The sequence below is a fragment of the Mycteria americana genome, chromosome 2, assembly GCF_035582795.1.
Source record: "Mycteria americana isolate JAX WOST 10 ecotype Jacksonville Zoo and Gardens chromosome 2, USCA_MyAme_1.0, whole genome shotgun sequence".
NCBI lineage: Eukaryota > Metazoa > Chordata > Aves > Ciconiiformes > Ciconiidae > Mycteria > Mycteria americana.
In genome coordinates, this window is record NC_134366.1 from 117,163,219 (window position 1) to 117,190,673 (window position 27,455).

The following is a 27,455-nucleotide window of genomic DNA, read 5'->3' on the forward strand; positions in this document are numbered from 1 at the left end:
TCGCGCGCTCGGCGCTGCTCGGGCCCGCCACGTCAAGGCCCGCCGCCGGGCAGCTTGCAGCGGGCAGCACGGCGGGCGGACCCAGGCGCCTGCGGGACCTCGATGCGCTGCGCGGCCTCCGTTGGCGCTGGAAAGGCGCAGCCTGAAAAAGCAGCTCTGTATTACCAGGAACTGATGGCCCGGCTTTTAACAAATAAACCTCTCCGGATTACTGACGTTGGGGGGTTGCTTTAAACACGCCAACGACCGTGGTTTGTTTACATACAGCCACGCGTGGAGGGTGCGTTGCTTTGCCTCGGAGGGAAATGATGCGGCTGAACGCCTTAACCGAGCTAACGGCCTTTGCACAAAGTAATTTTGTAGCGAACGCCTCGATACAAAATGCACGACACAGGACAAAGACAGAAAAGGGGACAAGTTTCCTCATTTTCCACCGGGCGCTGCTGAACGTCGCCGCAGGATAAACCGGCGCCGCGCGCGTTACGCGGCAACGCCGCGGGAGACCCGTCCCCCTCGGCAGCGGCGAGGAGGAGACCCGGGGCGTCGCGGCCCGCCCGCAGCCCCAGCCTGGCAGCCTGCCCCGCCCGCGGCAGCGGGGAGGCCCGCCCTTCTCGGCGGCGTCGGCCCGGCCGGGCCGGGCCCCACCGCGCCCCCCGCACCTCTTAGCTCGGCAAAGGCCGCCAGCCCCCGCCCGCCGAAACGGCCACCGCCCCCCTCCGCGCGCGGCAGCCCCGCCCCGAGACAGGGCGGGGCTCGGGGAGGTGACGGCGGTGGGCGTGGCCAGGCTAAGGGCGACGGGCTGCGCCAGGTTCGGCCGCCGCCAAGGGGCGGGGTCTCCGGGAGGGGGCGGCGCTCGGAGAGGTCCTTCGGACGTAGGGGAAATGCACGCGGTAGCGCGATGAGGTCAGACGTCGTAGGCAGGGGTGGGGCGACGGCAGCGGCGGCGGCGCGGGGCTGCGGACACGGTGGGCCCAGGCGGCCGCTCGGGCCATGGCGCACCGTTACCTGCTGCTGGCGCGGGGGAGCTGCCGGCGCCGGGGGCTCCCCGGGGTCCTGCTGCAGCAGCTGCTCTGCGGGAGGGGCCTGCTGGGGGCAAGGCCCTGCCTGGCGCAGGTGAGGGGCAGGGCACGGGCCCAGCCGGCCTCTCTCCCGCCCGTGGCCGTAAGCGCGGGGGGCGGGGGAGGCGAGAGGGGCTCGGTTGCCACGGTGACGCGCGGGGCGGCCCCGCCGCTGCCCGGGACCCTGGGGCGGAGAGAGGCGCCCCGGGGCCGAGGGCTCCTCGCTGCTCTCCGCGGCCTTCCCCAGCCCCTCTTCACCCCCTTCGGCGGGGGCGGCCCCCTCGCTGCTGGGTACCTGCCCTTCCGGGCGGCGGGGAGCGAGGGCCGGTGGATGGGCGTGCGTGTGGCCCGTCCTGGCCCGGAAGCGGCAGCCAGGCTCCGTGCGGGAGCTGCCCCGGGCACTGCGGGCTTCCTGGGCTGCCGGAGCGGCCGAAGGAGAGCCTTTCTTGTCGAAGGAGGGTGAGGCGGCACCTGAGAGCTGCGGCTGCTGCACCCCGCCGGTATTGCCGGGTTTTCAAGTGATGTGTTGCACCTAACTCAAAAGTACCCCCGTTGCTTTTTCAGAGTGATGATTCGCGGTAGGTGGGTTTGTGGCTGCCTGCACATAGCGTCCGAGTTGTGGGCTGAGCGATCTGTTTGGGAGTTTGGGTTGTCAGTGAGTGCAGCGGTGATGTGCTGAAAACGCGGAGGAGAGTGGTCGCTTGTCTGCATCCTGGGATTGCACCGTGCAATAGTGGTACGGATTTGAACCTACGATTCTAGTCTTGACTGATAAATCGTGATGGCTGGGTGTTCATTCTTAGTAAAATGGTTCAGACTGTCAGCTATTGTGTGTATTACCCTTGTTGTCAACCCTAACATATCAGAGGAATGACAGACCTATGCTACTGCTTGGGAGAAGGGAGGTGTTTAATTTCTGCATCTTTCAATGGCATCTTGGGCAGGTCACTTCATTTTTCTGTAGCATATAGTGGAGAATAATTGCACCTTTGTAGGTGTGAAGGTTGTCACTGGGATAGTGGTAATCGTGAGATGAATACACATAAGTGTTGCAGTAGTCACTTTCTACCTTTAACATAAGGATGTTAGTGACTTAGTCCCAAGGGTAAATATGTGTTTTGTTTTTAATGTTGAATTTGTGGTTTTGTTTGGTCAGAGCTGAACATCCTTACAACAATAAACAAAACACTGTCAGCAGTACTGCTGATGTGTCAGGAAGCTAATTCTTGTTTCTGACAATAAAATTTAATGAGTTCTTATTTGGAATGGGACATAGGAACTATGAAGGGAACTTTGTGTTCATCCTGGCATCTGGAGGTGTGTATAGGTAGCAAAACAAGGAACTTTGTTTTCATAAAAGCCATTACTTTTTTTTGATCTTTCTTTAAAAAAAAAAAAAGTTAGTAACTTGCATTAAGTTAGATTTCTTTACTGGCTTTCTGTCCCCACCCCCCTCAGTGTGCTCTTATGTAATATTATGGTGGCTGTTAGATAATTCAGACTTTTGGCTTCATTTTATTTTGTTTGATTTGGAATTTGTTTATGGATATAGCTGTAAACTTGTAACTTTCTACAATTAATGGATTCTTGGTCTTTGGCTTGCATAGCTAAGCAAGTGGATTTTCTTTTCTTGCTTTGTGTAGCCTCAGTGTTTAAAAAATGGATTACGGTTACAAAGTTTTTGTAAAGTCAGTAGTTCTGCTTATTTAAAATTACCTATTTTATTTAATATTGAAATTTTGGAGAAGGCACTTCTTTGTTGTTATAGATCTTTGGTTTATGTTATACTCTGGAGTAGTAACATTTTCTGGGTTATTTTAACTGTAAAACTGACCTTTGTGTACTTTGCTTATCTTCAACTTATATTAAAAAAAAGTCTTGATTTTTACGGAGGTGTCACAAGGTTTGCCTGAAAAAATATTAGATAGGTTTTTTTGCTTTGTATGCTATGACAGTTCTTTTGTCTCTGACTGAGAGAAGTTGGGCAGAGTTTCCTGGTATATAGCCTAAAACAGCATCCAGTCTAAATGTGCTTTGTTTGCCTTCCCTCTGCTTAGGCACCGGGTGTGCTTGTATCAGCTAAGCTTGCTGTGGCATTCCCACTGCCAGCCAGCCCAGGGACAGGTCCTGTGTTAGGATCAATATGATCAGTTTTCATGGTGATGATTTTACAGAGTCAAAAAAACCCAAACCCAAGCAGTTGTTACCGGTGTAGTGTGGTTCTAACAACTTTTGCATTTGTGGAATGCTATGATGAAAGGAAACTGCATGTTTCAGTAAATTGACTCGCCTAGATCTGTCGGTAGCATAAAAGCATGCCTCCCAGACTCAGTTACTGAATGTGCCATGAAGTGAGTTCCCTTTTCTCACGAAACAACTTTAAAACACTCAGCTCTCTGCATATTAACTTGACAGGTGACTATGCATTTATTCATGGAATTTAGGATCTGTAGAGACAATGCAGCAACAAACCAGTTTGATTATTAAGGTCTGCCCCAAAGCTCCATCTGCTTACCCTTCTCTCTCTCCTTTGTTTCCTCCTTCCTCCCCCCCCCCCATTAAACTATAACTTAATTCTGTAGTAAACCTGTGCTGGTCTAGCTGAGCCAGGCAATTGGATCTGGCTTACTTAAACTTTTCTTTTAAATGTGAGCAGTTGCTTTATTTTAGTTGGAGGAAAGGGTTCTGAGTATTCCTATCTCTTTACAAATAAAAAGTAATCTGAGCTTGCGGAATAAATAACTCCCAAAATTTTTGGTGTTGTAGCAGACCAGTGACATAGAGAAGCCAGTATTACTGGACATGTCTTTGAGTTTCATCTGTTGCTGCAACATTTCACTACCTGTTTGTATTTGAACTACAGATGGGTTGGTCTGTGGCAAGCTCTTTTTATTTTATTGCCAACACAGATGCATCCCACTTGTCCTAAAGCTTCTTCTAGGAGCACAGATGCAATTGCTCATGTTGGGAGTCCGTAGTGTATTGGACCTAGTAGCTATTCTCTAGATTAGCTGCTCTCCAGGCTATCTGCACTGCACATGCTTTTCATGATCAGTAAAATATCCTCTTGGATTTTCAGTATCAGATTTTATTCAAAGACATACAGTGGCACAAAATAATGGCTGGATCGAGCAGCCTAAGAATTCTTAGCTCAGTCTACAGCAAAAGCAAGCAACAAGGACGTTTTAGTATTCCTCTTGGTTCCAGCAGGTGGAACTAGATGGCTGCTTGGAGTAAGTCTAATGTATTTCATCATTTAATAAGGGGTGAAGGGGGAAGCTTCCAAACAGAAGGCTTCAGCAGAGTTAGAATTCAATTAGTGATATGTCAGCATTCCTAGGGTAGTCTTAGCATGTAATGTAGTATGCTACAAGTTTGTTTAATATGCAAAAATAGGTTTTGTCTACAACAAAATTGCTATGGAGATGCTAACATTGAGCTTTCCTTCATGAATGCAGTCCTAGACGTGTTAGTCCTAGATGGATGTTTGCTGTCTTGCATGGATACCCTGAGTCATGTTTCCAGGACCTGTTGTTTTCTGGGGTTTTTTGTTTGTTTGTTTTTTGTTTTTTTACTATTTCTCTGGCTCTTAAGGTAAATAACTTCCAATCAAAAAGAACAGAAGGAGACTGAGCGCCTCTATAGAGCGGAAGAGAACGGAGACAGAACGAAAGTCAGCCTCTGAGGAAATCTTGATATGAATAATTTTTTGCTTCTTAGAAGTGCTGGGAAAGCTTAGGAAGGGGCTAAGTCAGGATTTTATCTAAAATAATGTCCTTCTTGAAGAAAGGGGATTTGATGTCTCTGTAATAAAATTGCAGTTTACTCTGGTTTTAAGTATTCAGTTATGATACCAAAAGTTTTCTTAAGAATTAGTCATTTTAAATATAAATATTTCCTTCATTGCACTTAAATGGCAAATAACAGTAAACAATTAGTCTTAGAACAAGGTGTGATAGACTTCATTGTGGTTTTATAACCTACGTAGGGGTTTAGGTCTGCTTTTTGAACTGGTGTTCCTCCTCTGTGTTGGTTTCTTAGCTGGACATAAGCATTGTCTGCCATATCCCTTTCTTTCGGACTCAAGCAGATCTTTCATATTCAGAAGTTACAGGTTCTTAACTATTTGGAAAAAGTTGCAGTTCTTTAACAAAACATAATTCAGTACTGTGTGGATCATGCTTGTACAGTCATAGTTAGTGCTGCACTTGTGTCATTCAGCTGATATTATGAAATATTTCCCATAGGATCAGTGTGTAGGTATTTAATGTTCATAGCTTGTAGTGTTTCCTGCTTGATTTTTCTCTTTTAATAAAGAGCGTTATGTTTGTATGTAAGATGAAACTCTGCTCCTAACAAAGAGAATATGAATTTCCTTGCTGTAGAAATTACCCATTTGATTGACTTTTCCTTTTCCATTGTTGTCTTACGCTCTGGTCCACAGCAGTTACTATGAAGTCTGTTGTAAAGTAATATCTGACTTGTTGCGGTTCAGAGAGCTTGACTACTACGGACTACTAGAGAGCTTGAAGATGTTTGTGGTGCCTTCTGGTTGCTTTATATTTATTTTTTCATCTTTCAGCTCCGTGAAGAAGTTACCACTGGAGTTACTACTGACAGAAGTACTGTCTTGGCAAGTGTAATTGCTGCTTGCAGAAGGCTTTTCTCTCAGCCTCCCAAAGGTGATTATAACTTTGATCAGTGAAGGGGAGCAGACTGCATTCCTTGCTGAGGACTGCACTTGTGTGCCATTTAGGTTTATTGTCTGTGGGGAAGTAAGTTCTTGTACTAACCAGCCATTAATCTTGAGATGGAACATTGATTTATGGGATTTTTAGGAGCTATTAAAGAATGACTGCAGTCTGCTCAACTTCATGCTGTGCAGTGCAATTTTCTGTTAAACTAAGCTTGTCTATCTCTGGTTTAAAAGATAGCTTTACTTCAGGTTATTAAATACACTTGATACTTTCTTGTCAACAGTAGTAGATTTGTTTATGGGAACCCGGTGGAGCTCTTCAACAAAAAAGACAAGAACAAAACCATTTTTGCAGTTCATGTGTTGCTAGCTTCTTTGCTGTTGTATTACATTCAGCTCACGGCTACTGAAGTGTAATGACAGAATTGTAAACTAAAAAACAATTATGATATTTTTAAATCTTTCTTAATAGGATTTGAAAAATATTTTCCCAATGGGAGGAAACCTAATGGAACTAAAGGTACAGCTGGAGAAACAAAAGGTACAAAAAGCTGCTTGATTTCAGTTCTTTTTGTGGAAAGTGTATTAGACTAGATTTTAGCATAACATTGTGGGTTTGGGTTTTGGGTTTTTTGTTTATTTTTCAGGGAAGATGTTTCTGTACCAGATTAGTTTAAAAGTGCAAACTGATATATTTTTATTAAACATTATTTTGCTTTCATATCATGTATATCCTCTGGAATAACGTTTATTTTCTCTTATGTTTCTGTTGGAATGCTATCCTTAAATTCTTGTTTTACTGTTTCCTATTAGTTGACATTTTTCATGCATTCAGAGATTCTCTATGTGTATAGTTCTTAGCTTCTCAAGCTAAAATACCCATTTTGTTGTATGCAATAACCAGAATTGTCATTCTGGGTGAGGATCCAGAACCATCTCCTTAGCCAGGACCAACCACGTAGCCTGCTGCTTGAAAGAGGAGCTAGTAGTGGTGGTACTAGAATGAGCCCTATCTTTACAAGGAGGGGGGGTGAATGTGGAAATTATTAGCAATAACAGCCACTCCGTTGTATCAGAAATCTATATAACACATCTTCCAAGGAGAAGGAGAGGCAGCAACCCTGTGAGTCTCTTACAAGAGCAGTAATAGGAGCAGCAGTTTTCCTTCCACTAGGCCTTGAATAGTAAAATCTAGTGTCATGCCTAGATGCCCAAACTACCAAGCTCTTGAAAGAGCTAGGGCTGGAAGGAGCTCGTGTTGGTGGTGTGCTCTGTCATGCTCTCTTGAGTATGTTGACATATGACATTATGCTGCACCATGCAGGCACCTTGTGAGTTGGATGAGTAGATGAATGATTAAGATGAACTCCTCAGCTGTAGTTGGCTGTTACTGTGCTGTGCTTGTCTCTAGAATATTAAAAAGGATGCTGACCTGTGATATCAAGAAGTCCTGAGCTTTAAGAGGACGATAGTATGACTGGAGGGGTGAATTATGGGAGAAGGAGATGTTACTTAGAGCTTGTGGTGTTTTTAAAACAAACAAACGAAAAACAACCCCCCCCCCCCACACACACACACACACACACACACCCCAACCCCAATGAAAAACCCCACCAATCCCCCCCTTCCAACCCTCAATAAAACACTTAGAACAATCTTGCACATGTCTTGGATTAGTGCAGTATAAATAAGTTTCATGCAGTCTCCATAACAGGTTTCTTTTATATTTGGGACATTTTTCAGTTCTTGGTGCCCAAGTGTTGTCAGTTACACAATTAACAGACCTCTCTTCTGATCATAATTGTATGAGATAGATGTTTCTCTGCGAGTTAATGAGCTAAATATCTGCTATTTTCTATGGAAATGCAGTTTCTCACATCCTCTGATTATTGTAGCACTGCAAACTAGTTCATTTTTCAGAACAACTCTTTAATTTTAAAACTAATAAAAATAGTGTGAGATTGGTATAAGATGTAAAGATGTATTTTTTTGTTATGTTTTATTTTTGTTAGAAGCAAAGCAAGCTAGTGCCCGACAGCCCAGTGGGACTAGTAGTGGAGGAGGTGGCAGTGGTGGAAAAAAAGGTGGCAAGAAAGAAGAAACTAACTGGTGGACCAGATTACAGAAGGTATTGACTTTAAAATATCTTTATGGTACTAACTGTCTTGTCCTCATGAAATAACCTTGTGTGGTTTTTTGCTTTTTTACAGCCACATTCTGATTGCCTAAATCCTCCTTAAGCCTCCTGTGCCTGGTGTTTCATAGTAACTGGCTCTAGGTGGCTCCCCACTCAGTGCTTTTCATAAATAACCATTTTTCTATATACCTTCAGAGGCATCTAACTCTGGTTCAGGAATGTTAATGGCGTTGTAAGTTACATGAATATGGTTGCTAGTAGTCAGTATTCTTATAGTGGAGCCTCAGGCCTTTAAAGGTTTCTTATTTTGTTTCAGAATGTCAATTTGTAAAACTTGCTGACCATACAATGCTAGTTAAATGTAGTTTACTGATAGCCATTCTGACCTTAATGGAATGCTTACAGAAGTTTCTTTCCGAAACTTATATTTATTGGCATTAGTTGTAGTACAAAGATGATAGCATCTGGCAGTACAAGAATATAAAGAATATTTTTCTGATTTTACTTAGTAGACATAATTTTTTTCCTCATTCCTGAGTTTTTCCTGGTGGTTTGGTGGTTTTTTTCTTTATTTTTGTAGGTCTTGCTTGTAGTCCTGGAAGGCAGGGAAAATTGTTGTAGAATGGAGAGAGAAAGGTCACATAATAGATTGTAAAACTTTTTTTTTTTTTAATATAAGTAGTTCATAGATGAAAACTGTTAAATTACTATTTGTAAAACACTTGAAAGATTTTCTATTCATGTTGTAATTCCTCAGAAATTACTGAAGTGTGTTCATACAACAAAATACAGCTTTGTTTGACGTTCTCTGTGGTAACCTTGAGGGCAGGGAATAGAAGCCACAAATAGATACTAGAACCTGTTTGTTATGTTCTTACTGTATTACAGAGTCTAAAACCATTTTTTTTCTCCATTTCCTAGGGTGACATTCCATGGGATGTCAGGGAGTTTCGGATGTACGTAGTGGGAAGTTCTTTTTTCTGGACGATGGTTGTATATTACTTCTTCTTCAGGGTCCCTGGGAGAGAAATCACCTGGAAAGACTTTGTCAATAACTACCTTTCTAAAGGAGTGGTGAGTAGTGAGGGGAATCGAAATGGGAAATCAGTGTGCTGAAGATGCTCATTTCTGCCTCCCTGCTTATGCTTGTATTCATGTATCTGTGGAGTGAGAACTGGCTTGAGAGTAATTTTTGAGGGAGAAGGGGATCAGCTTTCATCTTCATTGGTTCCTTGATCTGATGTTCTGGATGGCTGTATGAAGATATGTGTCAGTTCAAGAGAGGAGAGGGAATGGGCAGCTCAGGACAGAACTTTTTTGTTGGCTAGCTTGTGTTGATGCTAGTTTGAAGACACAGTGCAACCACAGTCTCGCAGCATATAGTCTTACAGTACAGGTAAGCGGACTTAATTGCTTAAGCAGACATCGTGAGTTGCCCTCAGAAGAAACTTACTTCTAACCTTAAACACTTCCATGAGCCCACCCCCTGGAAAAAGAAAAAGTGTCCTGCTTGTTTCATGCCTTAAATCAATTCCTCAGGGAATCTGAGGAGCAGCAGTGTGAACAGAAAGGTGAGGGTGGGGGATCGAAGAATCCCTTCCAAGGACAGTAAATTGGCATAACTGTATTGTAAAATAGCCTCCTTTGTTTTGTCCTCTCTTACTTCTTCTTTCCTTCCTATCTGGAGCCACTTCTGGAGCAATCAATTTTATTATTGGTGTCCTATCTCTCTACAGAGCTTGGCAGCTTTCCACACTTGGAGTAATAGGTTGGTGATGCCCTGAAGTTCAGGAGATCAAGTGTCTTGCACAGGCCTTTTCCACTTCAGGAGCCACTAGTTCTTGGCTCTGTTACGTCCCTGTTTGTAGCTTCGCCTGCAGGTTAGGAAGACATTGGCCTGCTTCCTCCTCTAGGTTTCAGACCTGGGATTTTGTATTAACAGCATACTTCCTACCCCTCTGTTACTTTGGTAAAGTGGTAAACAGGTTGTTTCCTACATTTCTTTGTCTTACTGATCTATGCTCTGTACGCTTCTCCCCTTCTGCCTAGACTGTGTCTTACAGTCCTGTTCTTAACTGACAATTATGTGTACATCTTGTGAAAAAACATTACTGATTTTATTTGTCATGAAGCAGTAAGACACTAGCTCAGAAAAATGATTAGTTTAGCTGTTACCGTGAACGAAGCCTGAACCCTTGTCGCAGAAAAGCATTATGAAAGTGGGTTGTTGCACAAAACCAAGTCTCTTGGGCCTTTGTAAGATGTAGTCTGGATATCCAGACTATTAAATATGTAGCTATCAAATGCTGTTGGTTGCCATAGTGGTGGCCAGTTAATGGGGAGAAGACGTCAGCGCTACTGGGGTTACACACTTTTCAAAACAAAGATGCTCAGGTAGTTTTGCATGAAGTCAGGCTAGATCTAGATTGGCTTCTTAGCTCATGTTTTGCTTCAATTCTGCTAGAAATGGCCACATGTAGGGAGTTCAGGGAAACAACCTTACTAGCCTGTGTACAGTTCAGGCCCAACTTGTAGAACCATTGCTAGTTTTAAATTCTTTAAAATGCCGAGACCAGTTATTTTATGGAAAGAGGAAGAAAAAATGGAAAGAAACTTCAGTTGCCTTCTGAAGAGACCCTGTCAAATTCAAGAAACTAACCATTTGAGACTTCTTCTATAAAAAAAAAAAAAAATGCTTACTAGTATATATCTGCAAACCTGCAGCTCAATTCTTGACTTTTAGTTTATATGGTATGTTACCTCAACTAAATTCTTCTTTATCTAATTGATGTTACTGTGTTTTAATATAGTAGCACAGGAAGTCTTTTATGTTAGGGAGAACAACTGTAAGAGCAAAGTTGAGTCTCTCCCTCATTTTGTTCAGTTTGGTTTGGTTTGTTTTGGAAGCTGCTACAAGAGTTTGGAGTCATGCGGTCTATTGCTTTTGGTGTTTGACCATTGAAATAGTTAAGTATTGTTTACCTATTTCACTGTACCTGTGATTTGAGCTGAGGTGTGCATTGGGTTTTTTCCTTGAAAAAGCGTATGATGTCATCCTTTCAATCTAAGTTTTAATGTGCCAGTATTCCTTGCTTACTGATTCATGATTGATATATGATTCTTCATGCCATTCCTAATGACAAACTGTAGATTATGGAACCATCCTGATCTACAACATGAATTTTATTCTGCTTACTGGGAAACAGAACAGGTTTAATATTTGGTATATGTAGCTCTTAGCTGTGATGGAAGTGCAGTGACTGTACACTCTAACACATCTCAAGTTTTGTTCTTTCCTCCTGCAGGTGGACAGACTTGAAGTGGTGAACAAGCGCTTTGTTAGAGTGATCTTTGTTTCAGGAAAGTCTCCTCATGAATGGGTAAACACTTTTAATACGTATACATGAGTCATTAGAAACAGCAAAACAATCTTTTTAGGTAAAGTTTGATGCAGAAAACTTGGTCTTAAGGATTAATAATCTCTTCATCTAAAACATGTTTTCTGCCTTACTGTTACATTATCCTATATTGTTTTCACTTTACTGTATCAATTGTTTTGCCACAGGTATCTTAAAGCTATGGCAACTAGTTCCTTTCCAGCATCATGCTCTTAATACAAATACACAAACAGGAAGAGAGAGAAATTGCTGAAGGTTCTGTATTTCTAACTGCTGTTTTCCATCTGCTCAAGAAAACCCCAGACTTAGCCATACATACTTTTGGATCTTTTCTGTTCCAGACTGCTTTTAGCCAGTTAGTTGAAAAACAGAAGAGAAGCTTTGTCAGGTTACCTCTTCCTGGGTGGTAGAGTTTAACTGACTTTCTGAAACAAGGTCTGCAAGTTCCTCTGGGGTAAAGTGAAATCTGCAGCAATTACTTAATCAGTGGGTTTCAGTGTGACTTATTTATACACCCACTCTTTAGCCCACATACCACCAGTTGCCTTAGTTTCTCAACCAATTAATAGTTCGGACTACTCTCTCTTTCTTTTTCAATATGAGGGTAAGTAGGGGCAAGTCAGGCAGGTCATGGTGCAAAAAAGGAGATTTTTCTTGAAAAACCAAATCTCAACACTGTTTGAAAGTAATGTCTGGGTTTTTTTTTCTGGTGTATGATATAAGTTCATGCTGTCTTTTGTGAAGACAGCTAACTTTAAAGCTAGTATGGACTCCAAAAGCAGAGAATTGCCTTCCTTAACCAGAAAAGCCGAGACCTTCAGGTGAAACAGGAGGTTGTATGGCTGCTGTGTTTGCCAGTTCAGTGCTCTGTATCGTTCTGACTGCATAGCTCCCTCCTAAAGATCTGTTTACTTGCTCTCCTTCCATTTGTTCCTGGAGAAGATGCCAGGATTTCAGTCTGTTTAAAGTGCCCCAAAACTATTGGGTGTATGATTTCTGTAGCAGCAATGACAGATACAGTATATTCAGGTTGGTAGGCCTTAGATTATTAGGTGCATCTTACATCAGTTGCACCCTTTACAAGGCAACTTAAAGCTCTGTTTTGGTCTGAATCTGTTCTGAGAATTGCTTGTGTATGTGTTAGAAGAAGTTGGCTTGTAATGAAGCTGAAATAAGATAGGGCACTTTGTGGTGATCACTGCTTTTTTTTTTATAGCAGTACGTCTGGTTTAATATTGGTAGCGTGGACACTTTTGAACGGAATCTTGAAACTGTGCAGCAAGATCTTGGAATAGAAGTGGAGAACAGATTGCCTGTGGTCTACTCAACAGAGAGTGATGGGTAAGAAGTTGCTTTAAAAAAAAAAAAAAAAGTCTCTTGATAAAAATGGTTGTCTTTACAGTAGCAGAGTTGTAAGACATGCACCTTGTGCTTCACTAGGTGGCAGTATTATCAGAATAACAATTATCTTGGTTTTATTTTTGAATGTTAACTGTAAGAGGAGCTGTTCAGTACTTTGTCTATGTAGAGATCCATATCCTCTTACCCTAAATAAGCTTCTTATTACATAAATGTTTCTGTTTACAATTAGTCCTTCCTTCATTTAAGCCCTTCCTCCAAGTGACTTGGACTAGAGCAGGAGTCAGCCAGGCACACCTACGCAGCTCCAGAGATGGCACTCATGCAGACTTTTGGACAGAAAAAATATGGCGTAGAACTACAGCATATTGACTGAGAATATAACAGGCACCAATTTCTGCCCGTAAATTCAGCAGAAGTCAAATTCTGTGGCCTTTCAAAAAAGGCAAGAAATTGGTGATTAAATAAATCACACTATCCTGCCTGTTAGCAGGAGCTGGAAGATGCATCATGCTTTTAATCTCTAAATTGGTTAAGAAAAATAGTACTGACATTGGATTTATGGCATTGTTGCTTTCCCAGCAGGCAATAATAACTTCAATACTAGATTTGTATTCTTTGTATTAGTCTTATGTAGCTGAGTTTTATTGACCTGGGCTTTAGAAGAGACTAGACGTGGTTTTCTGAATGGCTTAGAAGACAGATGTAATCTTTTATCCCAAGAACTGATTTCTTTTTGATCCAAGTCAGCAGTTTGAAAATGACTCCTGCTGGTGTCTGTGAAATAGGTTTTGTACCAGCAGGAAATTCAACTTTGGGTGTAGTAGCTCATATTACTAATGAAAAAGGCTCATTTGCTGCCTCTTGTGTTTTCATTCTTGATACTGTGGTGTGTGTTTCAGTTTTTGGGGATGGAGGGGAAAATTTTGTTTGTTTCTACAGTGTGTTTTACCAAGCTGCTGCTGCCTGTTTGTCTTGGTGGCAACAGGAAAAATGGTAGCCTTAACTCTGGGCCATCCTGCAACTTCAGATAGAGGTTGTCTGTTCCCTATTCTTCTACAAACTGTCTCTGCCTCATTTCTCTGTTTCTGTCTAATGGGGCATGCTCTTAAGGATGGTCCATAAATAAACCTGTTGAGCCCTTATTTAAACAAATCTGGGAAAAAATGAGTGGACAGGGCAAGGCAGTGCTTTGTGCAAAGAGGCTGCATGTCAGCCTGAGGCTTCTCACAACAGACTGGGAAAACTATGTCAGTTCCTATGTCGTCTTCAACCTCACACAAATCTCTTACTTGCTGAACCCCTCTTTCTGACCACAGTCTCTCTGGGCCTTTCCTCCTCAGTGTCTGTTCTTCATAAAATACATTGCCTGTAACTTCTTGCTCTGCCCCAGAAATGCCACAAGAAGCAGGAGAGAGCAGCAGCTGTATGATCAGAGTACTGCTGTTCCCTGCCAGATCAGAATCTGCTGAATACCATAGGATAGGGAAAATCCTTCTTTTCCTCTTCATCTCAGAAACATGGAACATCAGCAAAGCCTGGAAATCCTGTGCTCATGTATGGTAGTGTTTTTTTTTCAGCATTTTGTTTTTGCTGAGTGTTGACAGAACCTCTTGTGAGCTGTTCCTTGAAGGTCTTACCACAGAAAAATCTGTGCTGTGCTCAGATCCTGTGATAATGAGGACTGTGTTACTATTAGGAGTTTTGGCCTGTACAGAGCTGTGCTAGAAAGCTGGAGGACAGACAGTGAAAGATCATGGGCAGTGAGTAATCAAAAAAAAAAAAAAAAGCCAAACCCCAACAACAAAAAACCAACAAACCAAAAACCTATAGTCATCAGGAAGGGAAATAGAGACATTGAAAGAAGAAGAAAATGGAGAAAGACCTAAGGGAATAAGAGCAAGATTATATTTTGGAGATAAATTTCTGCCTGAAGTTGTAGTATACACTGATTATATGCTACCTAATACAACTTCTTTTGGCAATATAACCATTTGCATAAACTAGTCCTGTGAATTTACCTTTGAAGGGCATGGAAAATGAGCTACTTCTGTGTGATAGGTAATGCAGTTTTCCTCTGTAAAACTCACCAATGTCACTTGCTGTTGTGTTTGCTTTAAAAACAAACAAAAAATAACAAAAGAAACACCAAAACTGTCACTTGGTAAACATCAAGTGTAGAAATGGTGTTACCTTCTGAGATTATTAATTTACGTTTTCCCAGGGTCATGAGGGAAGGAAGATGGGCAATGAAAAATTAATTCCAACTCTTCCTTTAATTATAGTTATAAGAAGCTTTTGGGCCTGTTTGACTTCTGTAATTCAGAATCTTTTTTTTTTTTTATTCTCAAATTTATTTTGGTTATTTCCCAATCTGAACAACTTGCAAAAATGTAAATGTTAATAGAGTATTTGTTCTGAATTTGTTCAGGGTTGCTTATGACGGAACCAACATTTTGTACGTTGTATGCAGTAATGGATTTTTTTGTAATATTTGTGAGTTTCTGCTTTGTTTTGGTTTTTCTCCACAGATCGTTTCTGCTGAGTTTGCTGCCTACAATCCTGATTATTGGTTCTTTACTCTACACATTAAGAAGAGGTCCTGCAGGCTTAGGTCGAGCAGGGCGTGGAATGGGTGGACTCTTCAGTGTGGGTGAAACCACAGCCAAAGTCCTTAAGGATGAAATAGATGTTAAATTCAAAGATGTAGCTGGCTGTGAGGAGGCTAAATTAGAGATAATGGAGTTTGTTAACTTTCTGAAAAATCCCAAACAATATGAGGATCTGGGAGCAAAAATTCCGAAGGTAAGGAAATAATGACTTAGCAGATAAAGACTTTATTCTTTTGGTAGTCCTCAGTATTCTAAATTGGACTAGGAATGTTAACATATGCAGTGCTGTCCAGCTTCTTTTTTCTCACAGTCAGAAAAAAAAAAAAAGGCATTAAGTGCCAACGGTGTAACTGTGGTGCCAGATTTGCCTCGTGGAATACTTTGTCTGTTCACATGGGTCAGAAATGATGCATAGCATGCATGTGTACCATCATTGTTGCATATAACTGTTACAGAATTGTCGTTTGGCTATGTTGTCATGGGAGCCCATCTGATGGCATACCTTTTTTTTTTTTCTTTTTTTAAATGTCAGTCAAAGAAAACACTGTTCCTGTAAATCTAAGACGGCATGGCAATGTTGTAGCTAACTTTTTTTTTTTTCCTTTTGCTGGTTTGAATGAGAGATGAATCTTCAGTTTGTTTCCTTGCACAATTTTGACTGTGGTGGAAGAAGAGCCAGTGGATTCAACATCATAACATGTAGATCTTTGAAGTAAGATATGTTATAGGCTTATATTATGTTTTCTTCATGAGGAAAATCTACCTCTTTCTCTTGCAGGGGGCAATTCTGACAGGTCCTCCAGGTACTGGGAAAACACTTCTAGCTAAAGCTACAGCTGGAGAAGCTAATGTACCATTTATCACAGTCAACGGCTCGGAGTTCTTAGAGATGTTTGTTGGTGTGGGTCCAGCTCGAGTAAGTCTTTGGCCTTGCTCTTTTGTTTCAGTATTGGTTGTCGAAAGGACGTTGTCAAGTTTGGGAGGCAAACAGTTTGATTATAGCTGAAGTTCTTTCATCTATGCACATTACTTACAAGTGATGCCAGATGCTTGTCTAAACACAAGAATTGTAGGCGTACCTTTCATAAAAGGAACTAGTATCTGTTTCTAGTAGCAGTTCAGTATCTGGTTGCAGGCCATCGGGACCTTAAGGGTTTACCTTTTTGCAGGACCTTAGGAACAGAGAACCAAGCTCTTCTCTGAAATAAATCTCCTAGCTGGGTCAGAAATATGTAGCTCATTTGAGTACTGGGAATGTCTCCTCTGGCTCTAAATTGTTCCTGCTTCTTTGAAGAACTTTATTCTCTTTGTGGTGTCAAACTCTTAGATGGAAATAGTTGTCTGGGAGACACAAATGAGCTTCTGGTTGAACTAGGATTCTGAGGGTCATGGAGCTAATGATTGATTTCTGGAGATCAGGTGATTTAAATAAGCAAATATATTTGTCTAACATTTTTTTGTGCTCTTTTGCCTTAACTCTCTTAAAATAGCTCATTAAAAACATATTAAGTGGAGGGAGTTAGCTCTGTTCCAGTACATCCATTTTTCTTCAACTATGTTTTTCATTACAACTACATTTCAAACATTCAGTTTTAAATCTATCTTCTCCTGTCTAGGAAGGAAGGACACTTAAATCTGCTTAAATCTATAAACAAGTTACTGATAATATTTTTACAAATGAGGCGGGTAACACAAAAAAAAAAAAAAAAGGTTCCTCATAATGTCCAAAATTTATACTCCATTTCCAACAGCTCATACCTTCACCAAACTCCAACCATCTCATCTTAAGCCTTAAAAAGTATACTGCAAGGTGACACACTTTTGGAAAACTAAGAACTGTTTGCCGCAAATTCTGTGAACAGACTTAAGGAAGTGTACCGTGGTTTTTACTCATGCTTAAAAACTGATTCTGCTGGCATGAAATGGAAATGCTTTTGGGTCTTGATTTGAATTTCAAAATTGACAGGAAATGGCTCTTGCCAGATGTATTCGGTTTTAGGTCTTGTGAAAATTCATAGGAGAATTCATTTTGACTAAGTTCTGTAAAGCCCTGAAAAACTGCAGGTTTTGCATGTCTAGGTATGTTAGAGGTTAGCAGATAAACTTTCCAAGATTTGGTCCTTAGTTTGTCACAGCTGTGCATGCATATGCCTCTTGCAAGCCTAGGTCTCTTTCAATGGTCTTTTGCTAGACTTCTTCCAGTAATATAGGTGGGAAAAGATAAGTGAAGCCAGGTAATTTTGGGTCTTCTGGAAAGAGAAAAGAGAAGGGGAGTGGGGGACGCATGCAGGTACGCACAGAGCTTGGAACTGAGAATAACAGCAGCTGTTCAGAAAGTTAAATGCAGAAGCTAGCTGGGAGTGGAGGCTTCAATGAGGACTCAGAGAGAGACTGGAAATGTGTAAGGGAGTTGGCAGAAGGAGCTGCTATGGAGGGGAGAGGGTATAGACAGAGAGTGGGGAAATAGATGCAGAAACGGCTAACAGGGTAAAAAACATGGATGGTGACTGAAAAAAGTGACTGTTTGAAGGTATGGAGATAGTGATCATGTATGTAAGATGAGTGGGACTTGAAAAAGGGAGCATGCAGCGTAGAAGGGACTTTACAGAGAAACAGTAAGAAAAGAGACTGATCCGTATCCTCTGGGAAAGTATTAGATATCCTGAAATAATAACGGTACTCAAACACATTGTCATTAGTTGTCAATACATACCTGAAATGCCCCAAAGCAAACTGACTTAACCTTTCTCTGCTGGTCTATGCAGATGATTATCAGCTTTTACTACTGAGTGAAATCTGTTGACATAACAGTTGCTGCTTTGGCTATGAATCAAGGTTTCAACACAGTCGATAATTTCTGATGCCTGTAGAAAGTAACATGAGAGAGTGTTTTAGTTTAATTTCCTATGAATTTAGTAAATAAGACGGTTGTTAATGATGCTAAATCGATTATGTGTAAATTGGGATATGCTAGAAGTAAAACTGCTTACACAGCATTGGTTCCTTTGGGGTTTTTTTAGTGTATATGCATTATAGTAATTTTTAGTTCCATTCCTTCTGAAAAATAGTTGTATATTTCTGGATCTCTGTCTCTTTTCGATCAAAAGACAGTTCACTTTGAGCATCTGACACTTTTTCCTTCTTTATCATGTTCCTTCATGCTTTATTCATTGTACTTTTTTCAAATTCTGTTTACAAATCAGAGTGACTTTCTGTAGCAGAGCGTACTGTCCAAAACTCGCATCTCTTCACATCTGCTGTACGTTGTTTGTCATCACAGAAGCCTTCTCTAATTACGTCTCTAATGTACGAAGTAATAAAGCTCTGAGCTGCATATAATTCTCACTCAGGTCAAAATTATTCCATAATTTTTCATTTCCTGTTTGCTCCAGTTCGATTCCTCAGTTGTAGATCTGTTAACTCGCTGAACTGGTTTTAATGAGGTCCTCCTGATATATTTGCAAGCAGAGTAACATTGTAATGTTGCATCTTAAGCCAATCACGTTGTGCCGTAACTACCACAGTAGAATTTGATAGGTAATATCTTATTTAAAATCTGAAAGTAAAAAAAAATTTTCAGCTATTTGCTCATGTCTTGGCCATTTTTTCTAGACTTCTAGAAGTAAATTTAACTTCCGAGTAAATATTAGGAGGTGAATTCAGTTTTCCTAGCCCATGTAAAGGAGAGACAGGATGGTTAAGAGTCAATATTTATAACAGCATATTGTTAGAGTACAATGGTAAGCACTTGTAAGTAAGCCTTAAGTTCACTGTAGGAGTTACATCGCCCTGTTCTAACTGCAGAAAAACTGAAAAGATTTTATTTCCTTGGTATGAAGAATGACTGTGTGGTAGCATGCCTGTTCGCATTCCAGTTCTGCTTGTAATACTGTGCATTAAAGAGCAGCTTAAAAGAGAAATCTTGCTTTAAATCTCTGAAGTTTGGACACTTTTAGAGCTGAAGCTGCAGATGTATTTCAGTTATTCAGGAAAAGTGGTTATTTCTTAAGGCTTTTAAGTTGTTTTAATGTTCTTAATTTACGGATTGAGAAAGGATTTGTCAACCAGTGGGCCACCACATTAGTGATTCTTGCTGAGCAGCAACTGCAGTGTATCTTTGCATTGAGAGCTGGCTGAAGGCTTTGGAACACTTATTAACAACCATACTCAATTATAGTGATACTGTTACTGATGTACCTCTTCCCCTCCTACCCACCCCCTAACCCTGAAAAATTAACAAACCAATCTGATACACACTTTGTTCTCCTGTTAAGGTTAGAGACTTATTTGCTCTTGCTCGTAAAAATGCCCCCTGCATTCTCTTCATTGATGAAATAGATGCAGTAGGAAGGAAGAGAGGAAGGGGCAACTTTGGAGGACAAAGCGAACAAGAGAACACACTCAATCAGCTTCTAGTAGAAATGGATGGTAAGTATTTAACATCTAACATTACATTATAATAACAAGGATAAGGGAAAGAACTAATACACTTGTTCAGACCTGTTAACCAGGATTTGGGTTCTAGCTTAAATATAAATTGAGTGTGTTTCCTTGCTTCCTAAAAGGGAGACTGGTGACTCATTTTGCTGCAGCCTGATGTTTTGCTAAAATTTGTTCAGAAAAAAGAACCATCATTCTGCATCTGATAACTCTTTGTCATAGTTGAATAGGCCAAAAAAAAATTCTTTGCATGAGACCAGCCTGTCTAAAAAATACAGCTAGCCATGCTGGTTCTGCAATTTCCTGAGCAGTTAATCTATTATTGCATTTTGAAGATAAAGCAGGATTTGATATAGTACTTCACAAAGCAGAGCCCAAGGCCATTTTTTTGCTTGTTATGAAAAGCTGGACAATGCTCTAATAAATGGAAGTCTTTTCAGCTTTAAGATCATTTGTTTAAGCTGTCAGTTCTTATGTGGCCCTGTAAAGTGCACAGTCTTTTTATTTCTATTTTATTTTTTTCATGGAAATTATATTTACACATATTTTCTCTTTATTACACTTCTTCAACAGGATTTAATACAACCACAAATGTAGTAATTTTGGCAGGTACTAACAGGCCAGATATTTTAGACCCTGCTCTAATGAGACCAGGACGCTTCGACAGGCAGATTTACATTGGTAAGTTTTATCTGCATCGTTGTATACTTTGGCATTTGTAGAATACCACTGAAATCACTGCAGCTATTTACATATGTAACTTCCTTGCACACATTCAATTAGAAAATATGTATATAATATGTGAAAAGTAAAAGCTTACTTCTTTCATCTTAAAGGACCCCCAGATATAAAAGGAAGAGCATCTATTTTCAAAGTTCACCTTAGACCTCTGAAATTAGACACAGTCTTAAATAAAGATAACCTAGCAAGAAAACTCGCATCACTAACACCTGGTTTTTCAGGTAAGTGACTCCTAATTGCCGCTATTCTCTGTTTACTATATAAGCTGTAGCTGTTTTATTTCCCTACCACTTCTGGTTTTCTTGCACCTGATCTTTTGGATGGGATTCTATTTTATTGTATTTACTGGTACAGCATAAAATTCTCTTAGCCTGTTTGAGCAAGTAGGAGATTTCTGAGGGTCTTGAGTTTTGTCTGCCTCAATCAGGGTGACATACCAAATGGCAGGTTCTTCTGTCTTCAGCAAAAGCAATCCAGAGATTTGTCATTGCTATCACTCGTGTGTGTATTCTTCCTTTTAATGCGTTTGTTGGGCTCTTTGAACACTACTAGAGAAGACCTGGGTTTTGTGGAGTTTGTGTGCATATTCTGTAGGGGGATTTCTGTTTCTGGGTGTAAAAACTCCTCCCTGGAAAATGTACTGTAACCTTGTGTTGAATTAGGAATGGATGTGAGAACTTTCGTTACTGGCTTGTAATTTAATCCATTTAAAATCTGTGTCGACCAGTAGTTGAATTCTTCACTGTTTTCGTGGTCTATATAAAACTGGTTTTCTGAGGTCCCATTGTCAACATTTCTGGCAACTACAGTGATGATGTTTAAACTAAGTTATCTCAATAGCATTGCTTGTAAGTAATGCTAACAAGAATTGGATGGCTTGAAACCAGTGATGTAAAAGGATATCCTCTAGAGATACATCAAGGTCTGAGCTATACTGCATCCATATGTAGGAAATTTATTCTGCTAAATATATACTAGTTTAAGTATAGCCTGTTGCTGACAGAAAACTTACAGAAGGTAGGATATATCAAACAAGTACTTCACTGGTAATAAGCTCTATTTGGTAGCTGTCTACCTAAGAGAAAAATCCTAAAGCCTTATAACCATAGTATGTGTATTTAAATATCTCTTAAAGAATTATGCTATGCGTAATGAATTATTTCAGAGAGCATTACCTTTAATTTTCAAGCTCTATGAAAATCTATAGAAAACTAATTCTAGATAAGGTTATGTTTATGCTAGACTGAGAGAAAATTTTTTAAATTATTAGTAATTCATGCCTTCCCTGCTTTTAGGTGCTGATATTGCTAATGTTTGTAATGAAGCTGCTTTAATTGCTGCAAGGCATCTCTCAGATGCTATAAACCAAAAGCACTTTGAGCAAGCAATTGAAAGAGTTATTGGAGGTAGGTGAATAGCATCAATCATTTCTCAAAAATTGTAATATGACAGGCAACTTCCTTTTATATATATATATGTAGCCATGCTTTGAATCTTTCTCCTGTTCTTCAAGGTTGTATTTTTTTTCTCTCCTAAACACACCTGAGATTTAGAAAAGAAGTATCCTGTCTATATTGCTGACTTCTGTAACGGCGAAAGGGGTAGGGAGAGAAATTTCATCAGGACGCTTTTCTAATTTCTTCAAAATGGCAAGAGGAATAGCTGTTAGCCTGGAATAGTCTAGAAAACTATTTGATTTTTAAAGTGCAAATGTTTTATTTAAATGTTTGAATATTCTTAAGAACTTATACTTTGAAACTAGAAAATCTAATTGAGGACAAGGTTACAGTAGAACCTGGAAGATACAAATTTCTAAAACTTGCAAGTTTTGGGTTTGGTGTTTTTTTTTAACTTTTTCAATAGATTATATACATGGCATCTAAGTATTGCTCACCGTCTTTCTACATGAGAGAAGGGATTTCAGTGGAGAAAGGTTATGTCTGAAACTATTAATCAAATTTATTTTATAAAGGTTTGGAAAAGAAAACTCAAGTACTGCAACCAGAGGAGAAAAAGACAGTAGCATATCATGAGGCAGGGCATGCAGTTGCAGGATGGTTTTTGGAACATGCTGACCCACTCTTAAAGGTAAAGGAAACTAATTTGAACTAGTAATTTAATAGTAGCATAGACAGCATCTTTTTCTTTTCTTCACACTCTCCTCCTCTGTCGTGTCCCGTCCCCGCCCCCGCAATGCTGAGAGGGTATTAAAATATGTAATCTAGCAAGCAATAGTGTAAGTGTGTAAATTTTAAATTTTAGAGTACTACTTTGGTTCACTTCTTGTAGCTTTCTTTACTGTTTCTGACTTAGCTATTAGAGGTTTTGTACTATAGACATCCTTGGAAAGTGAAAAGGACCTGATCTTCCCATGAGTCTGCCTGCCTTGGTATCTGCTTTTTCTCTGAGGCTTTTAGCATAGATCAGTGGTTTAAGTTAATCTTACCAGGTTGTGCGGGTAGATGCCTCTTCAGGAATATAACTATAAAAATTATCATCTAGAGGCTGATTTTAGTTTTAATTTGCTTTTTGGATGCGCAGCTTGACTAGTCAAAGGTAAAGGAAAAGGCACCCCAATCTCCCAAATTTGCTTTAACGTTCATAGTTTTGCTTGGCCGTGTTCTTAACCTCGCTTGACTTTCAAGCTTAAAATTCATCTTGTACAATTTACTGCTGGAATGAAGGACACTAGTAAACATGGAAACTCCTCCAACTATTCAGAATGATAAAGATGCAGAAATGCTATGTCTGTTATAGAATATTTAAAGCCCAATACATAACTCTAAAAGAATTGTGGATTTTCATTAAAAGATTTAAAAAATACCATACAGTCTTTGGAAAAGATATGACAGTAGTCTTACCTTTCTTTTCCAGATATTCTAGTAGTTGTTATCCCAGTGTAGAGCTAGCCAGGGCTTTTAAGGATAAATCACAATGAGGGCAAAACTGTAAACGGAAATAATGTCTGAATTAAACTTCAAGGGTGAGTATGGTGTAGGTTGTGGTATGAAAAATAAAGTCAAACTGAAGAATGCTTTATGTTTTTTAACACTATTTAGTTCTAGCATTCTGTTAATTTTGATTGTAGGTATCTATTATCCCACGTGGTAAAGGACTGGGTTACGCTCAGTATTTACCCAAAGAACAGTATCTTTATACCAAAGAGCAACTACTTGACAGAATGTGCATGACTCTGGGAGGACGTGTATCTGAGCAAATCTTCTTTGGAAGAATTACAACTGGTGCCCAAGATGACTTGAAGAAGGTGACCCAGAGTGCATATGCTCAGGTATGTGCTTAAGTGAGACTTTTTTTTTCTTAGTTTTCTTTATCTACTACCTAACACTAATATTTTGAAAGGATGCAGTTTGATCGAGTATGTCCCTCAAAAGCCTAGTTTCAAAAAATACTATATGAATAAACATTATGCTGTTGTTGTACGATGACTCAAGTATTTTATTATAGTCTTACAACAGGAGTCCATGCATTAGGCTTTGATTACTATCCTACATCTGCCTGCAGGAACATATATGCTGCAGTTGGATTCAAATACATGTGGAAATTGTATACTTTTAAAATAGAATTTAGTTCACGGTTGTGATCATCTGATCCTACTTTTACAATTGCCCAATTTGAAGACCCAATTTGGATTCACGTGTAACTAAATCCAGAAGACCTTGGATTTAAGCACTATTTGCTGTCAATTAAGGCTGCTGAAATTAAGACATTAATTTGTGTTTGTATCGTATTAACTAGTGTAGATGAGTAATTTGAAATCTTATCAATGTAATGACTCACCTAAGTGTAGTTATGTGCTACACGTGGGTGCGTTTATTCCATTTCCTGCATCAACACAAAAGATGTCATTTTATGACACTCACAAGGTGAGCAAGAGAGAGATTTCAGAGTATGCTGCTTTTCCCCTGCACAACACTTATCCCCAACCCACACCCACTTCCTAGTCTCTGGTGTGCCTCTTGTTGCCCCAGTTCTGGAAGTGAATGTGTAATGAAATCCTGTTAGTGTTAATTTTATGGGATCTTCAGTGACTTGTTCAATTTTAAATTAAAAAATGTTTAAGTACAGACTTTTGTTCACTTTAACCAGACATATTGTCTCCAGAGAGAACTGGGGGCTTAAATAAAAGTATTGAACTTTTCTTAAGGAAGCAGGTTAAGATGCTTGGTTCTAATGCTGAGATCTCTTTGAATTCTGAATATCCTTTGTCATACCTATATTCATCTTGCAAGGCCAAGCAGAATGGTTACACTTTAGTAACCATCAAAGTGATAGTGGCCATGGACTGAATACATAAATAGCAGTTTGAACTTATTTCTGCCTCTGCTGGAGTAAAATGCAACTTAAAACACCCATATTGGGCAATCAGAGGAGTCAATATTCAGTAATGAGTCAAGCAAGATAATAATTTTCACCTTCGTAGGGGAGTGTCTTGGGATGAAGTATTGTATATAATTTTTGCACATGGTAGGACAAAATCTTCAAGACCCTCTACTTCAATCCTTAAGTTAACTTATATGTAGGGGTGAGTGGAATATGCTAGACTTTGGAAGCATTTTGAATTGGAAAACCTCTTATATTTCTGGTAAAGGAAGAAAGTTTTACTGGTTAATGAAGGCAGAAGTGTTTTTCTGTAATATCTTGGTATTTAAACAGCAAAGCATTGTGTACATCATGAGTAACCACCTATAAATGGTGGTATTTGTGTTCTTCAATTTAATCATTAAAAAAAAAAAACTGAAAGTCAACTAAGGTACTTTAGATTAGGTAGACTTGAGTTTTCAGGGGAGTGTTGGTTTTAGAGGAAAATATTGGGTCATAGCAAAATTATTTCCTCCTTTCATTTTCATTTTTACGATATTTTACATCAACATACCCCAAAATCTTAACTGTCTCTCCTTGGTTTGATTTTTTTCTTTTTTTTTTTTTCTTTTTTTCATTTTTTTTCCAGATTGTTCAGTTTGGGATGAATGAAAAAGTAGGGCAGATTTCCTTTGACCTCCCTCGTCAAGGAGACATGGTATTAGAGAAACCTTACAGTGAGGCAACTGCCAGATTGATCGATGAAGAAGTACGGTCACTAATTAACATTGCTTATGACAGAACATTAAGTCTTCTGACTGAGAAGAAAGCAGAAGTGGAGAAGGTGAGCATTACAGTATTTTTAGCCACCAAGTTCCAGCTGGTAAGCCAGAATCTGAATTGAACTGAATAGATTAAAAATAGTGACTATGTAAGTATATGAGGAAGTTTGCTCAAAAACTATTAGATGTAACCTTGAGAGTGTGTCACAAGACTTAAATAAGTAAATAGAAATCTTCTTCTGTGTTGGAACACTTCTGAGGTTCTCATGAACATGATTTAACATTCCTCCTGCCCTTGTATAGTCAATACTCATTTGGAAAGTCAGAGGGGAGAGTCTGTCTACTAAAGTAGGCTTTAGTAGATGTACTAGAGAAGTATGAAACTCCAACCCAAACACGAAACACCAGGATTCCAATTCATTAGGCTAAAAGAAGTTCTCTAAGAAGGGAGGTACGTATAACTTCCTTTCTCTGAATTCCTTTTGAACATTAAATAAAAAGAATCTTTCTACCATCTTCCTTCCCTGCCCCCTGGCTGCTTGTGATCTGCCTCACTGCAGCTGAGATTACCCATGTGCATATTCTCTTCCTCCGCACCAGAAAGCCTGATACAGCAAAAGGATAATTTTCCAGGATAGGCACCCAGCAGGCTTACTGACAAGAAGACAAGTTTGTATGGATTCAGTAAATGGTGGCATAGTAGGTCACCATCCCAAAAAAGATCACTGAATATGGTTTGTGCTGAACAATGTGCTCACTGACCCAAGAATGTTACAAACTGCACTTGTACAGTATGGTACACATTGTAATTTTATGGTGCTCTTTAGTTCGTAACACAACAGCAGCCCTATTGAACCATCTGGTTTGGTAGGAAGGGAATGCTTGTTTTCATCTATAGCTTAATGTCTTGCATCAGGAGCCTTGTGGCAGCAGGGAAAGACTGCTGTTCTGAAGCAACAATAACAGCAACGGTGACCCATAGGGAGGGCACTTTGCCGAATCTTAAAAGTAGGATTAAAAAAAAGGTATTTTTCTCCCTTGTGAGCATTTAGGTAGCATTTGGGTATTAAGTGAACTCTGAGCAACTTGGTTTTTCTATCAAAATTAATCAGTGCTGAATTTGGTCCCAAACTGCCTAACAAACTCTCCCAAGGAAGAGAGCCAACTTAGGTATTTTGTGTATGACATAACTTATTGCTATTCTAGGTTGCCCTACGACTACTGGAGAAGGAAGTGCTTGATAAAAGTGATATGCTAGACTTGCTTGGCCCAAGACCATTTGCAGAAAAGTCTACTTATGAAGAATTTGTTGAAGGTACAGGAAGTTTGGATGAGGATACTTCACTACCAGAAGGCCTTAAAGACTGGAACAAAGAGCGTGAAAAAGAGAAAGAGGAGACAACAGATGAACAGGTTGCTAGGCAGATCAGAGGAGGGATGCCATTTTAACTGCAAAGTGTGTGGTGATCTTGACTTGCACTCTGGAAGAGAAAAACTCACCTAGCTTGTACTTCAAAACAAAAAAATATTTATTCAACCAAACTGTATTAGGGATGGGTGGAAGAGTGATCTCTTGTGATGAGATAAGGATATTCTGCTCCAAATTTACATATGTGATATCATCAGTTCACTGGTAAAAGGTGATCATCTTTCATTTGTCAACTGAAGAAACACACACTGGATTTGAGCTGCAGTGGAATGCCAGAACTGAGCCTCTCAAACTTTGAAACAGTTCAGATTCATGCACAAACTTTGTGCCACTGGTCTCTTTTTTTTTTTTTTTTTTAAATGTATGTAAGCTTAAAAAATTAAAGTTTTTTGATTATTCATCTAAAGTATACCTGTATGTGACCTGTTTCCAAAAAAAGAATTGTACAAAATGCATTGTTGAATGCTTAGCCAAAAGTCGGGT

The 27,455-nt window shown here is 39.9% G+C and overlaps 1 protein-coding gene across 4 annotated transcripts; it reads left to right on the top strand.

The window, feature by feature from the left end:
• Nucleotides 1-933: 933 nt before the first annotated feature.
• AFG3L2 (AFG3 like matrix AAA peptidase subunit 2) lies at nt 934-27,320 on the top strand. Of its 4 annotated transcripts, none has more exons than XM_075494337.1 (17): nt 934-1,113; nt 5,641-5,740; nt 6,227-6,295; nt 7,767-7,882; nt 8,813-8,965; nt 11,176-11,271; nt 12,506-12,630; nt 15,180-15,453; nt 16,039-16,176; nt 19,535-19,688; nt 20,274-20,381; nt 20,537-20,662; nt 21,737-21,847; nt 22,414-22,529; nt 23,530-23,730; nt 25,411-25,605; nt 26,750-27,320. In XM_075494337.1, exons 1-17 carry the CDS (start codon nt 991-993, stop codon nt 26,990-26,992), a joined length of 2,448 nt encoding a protein of 815 aa, XP_075350452.1. In that variant the 5' UTR covers nt 934-990; the 3' UTR covers nt 26,993-27,320. The 4 variants fall into 4 exon arrangements, with proteins under 4 accessions (XP_075350452.1, XP_075350453.1, XP_075350454.1 ...); XM_075494338.1 differs by having other exon boundaries at nt 12,509-12,630; XM_075494339.1 differs by having other exon boundaries at nt 11,197-11,271.
• Nucleotides 27,321-27,455: the final 135 nt, after the last annotated feature.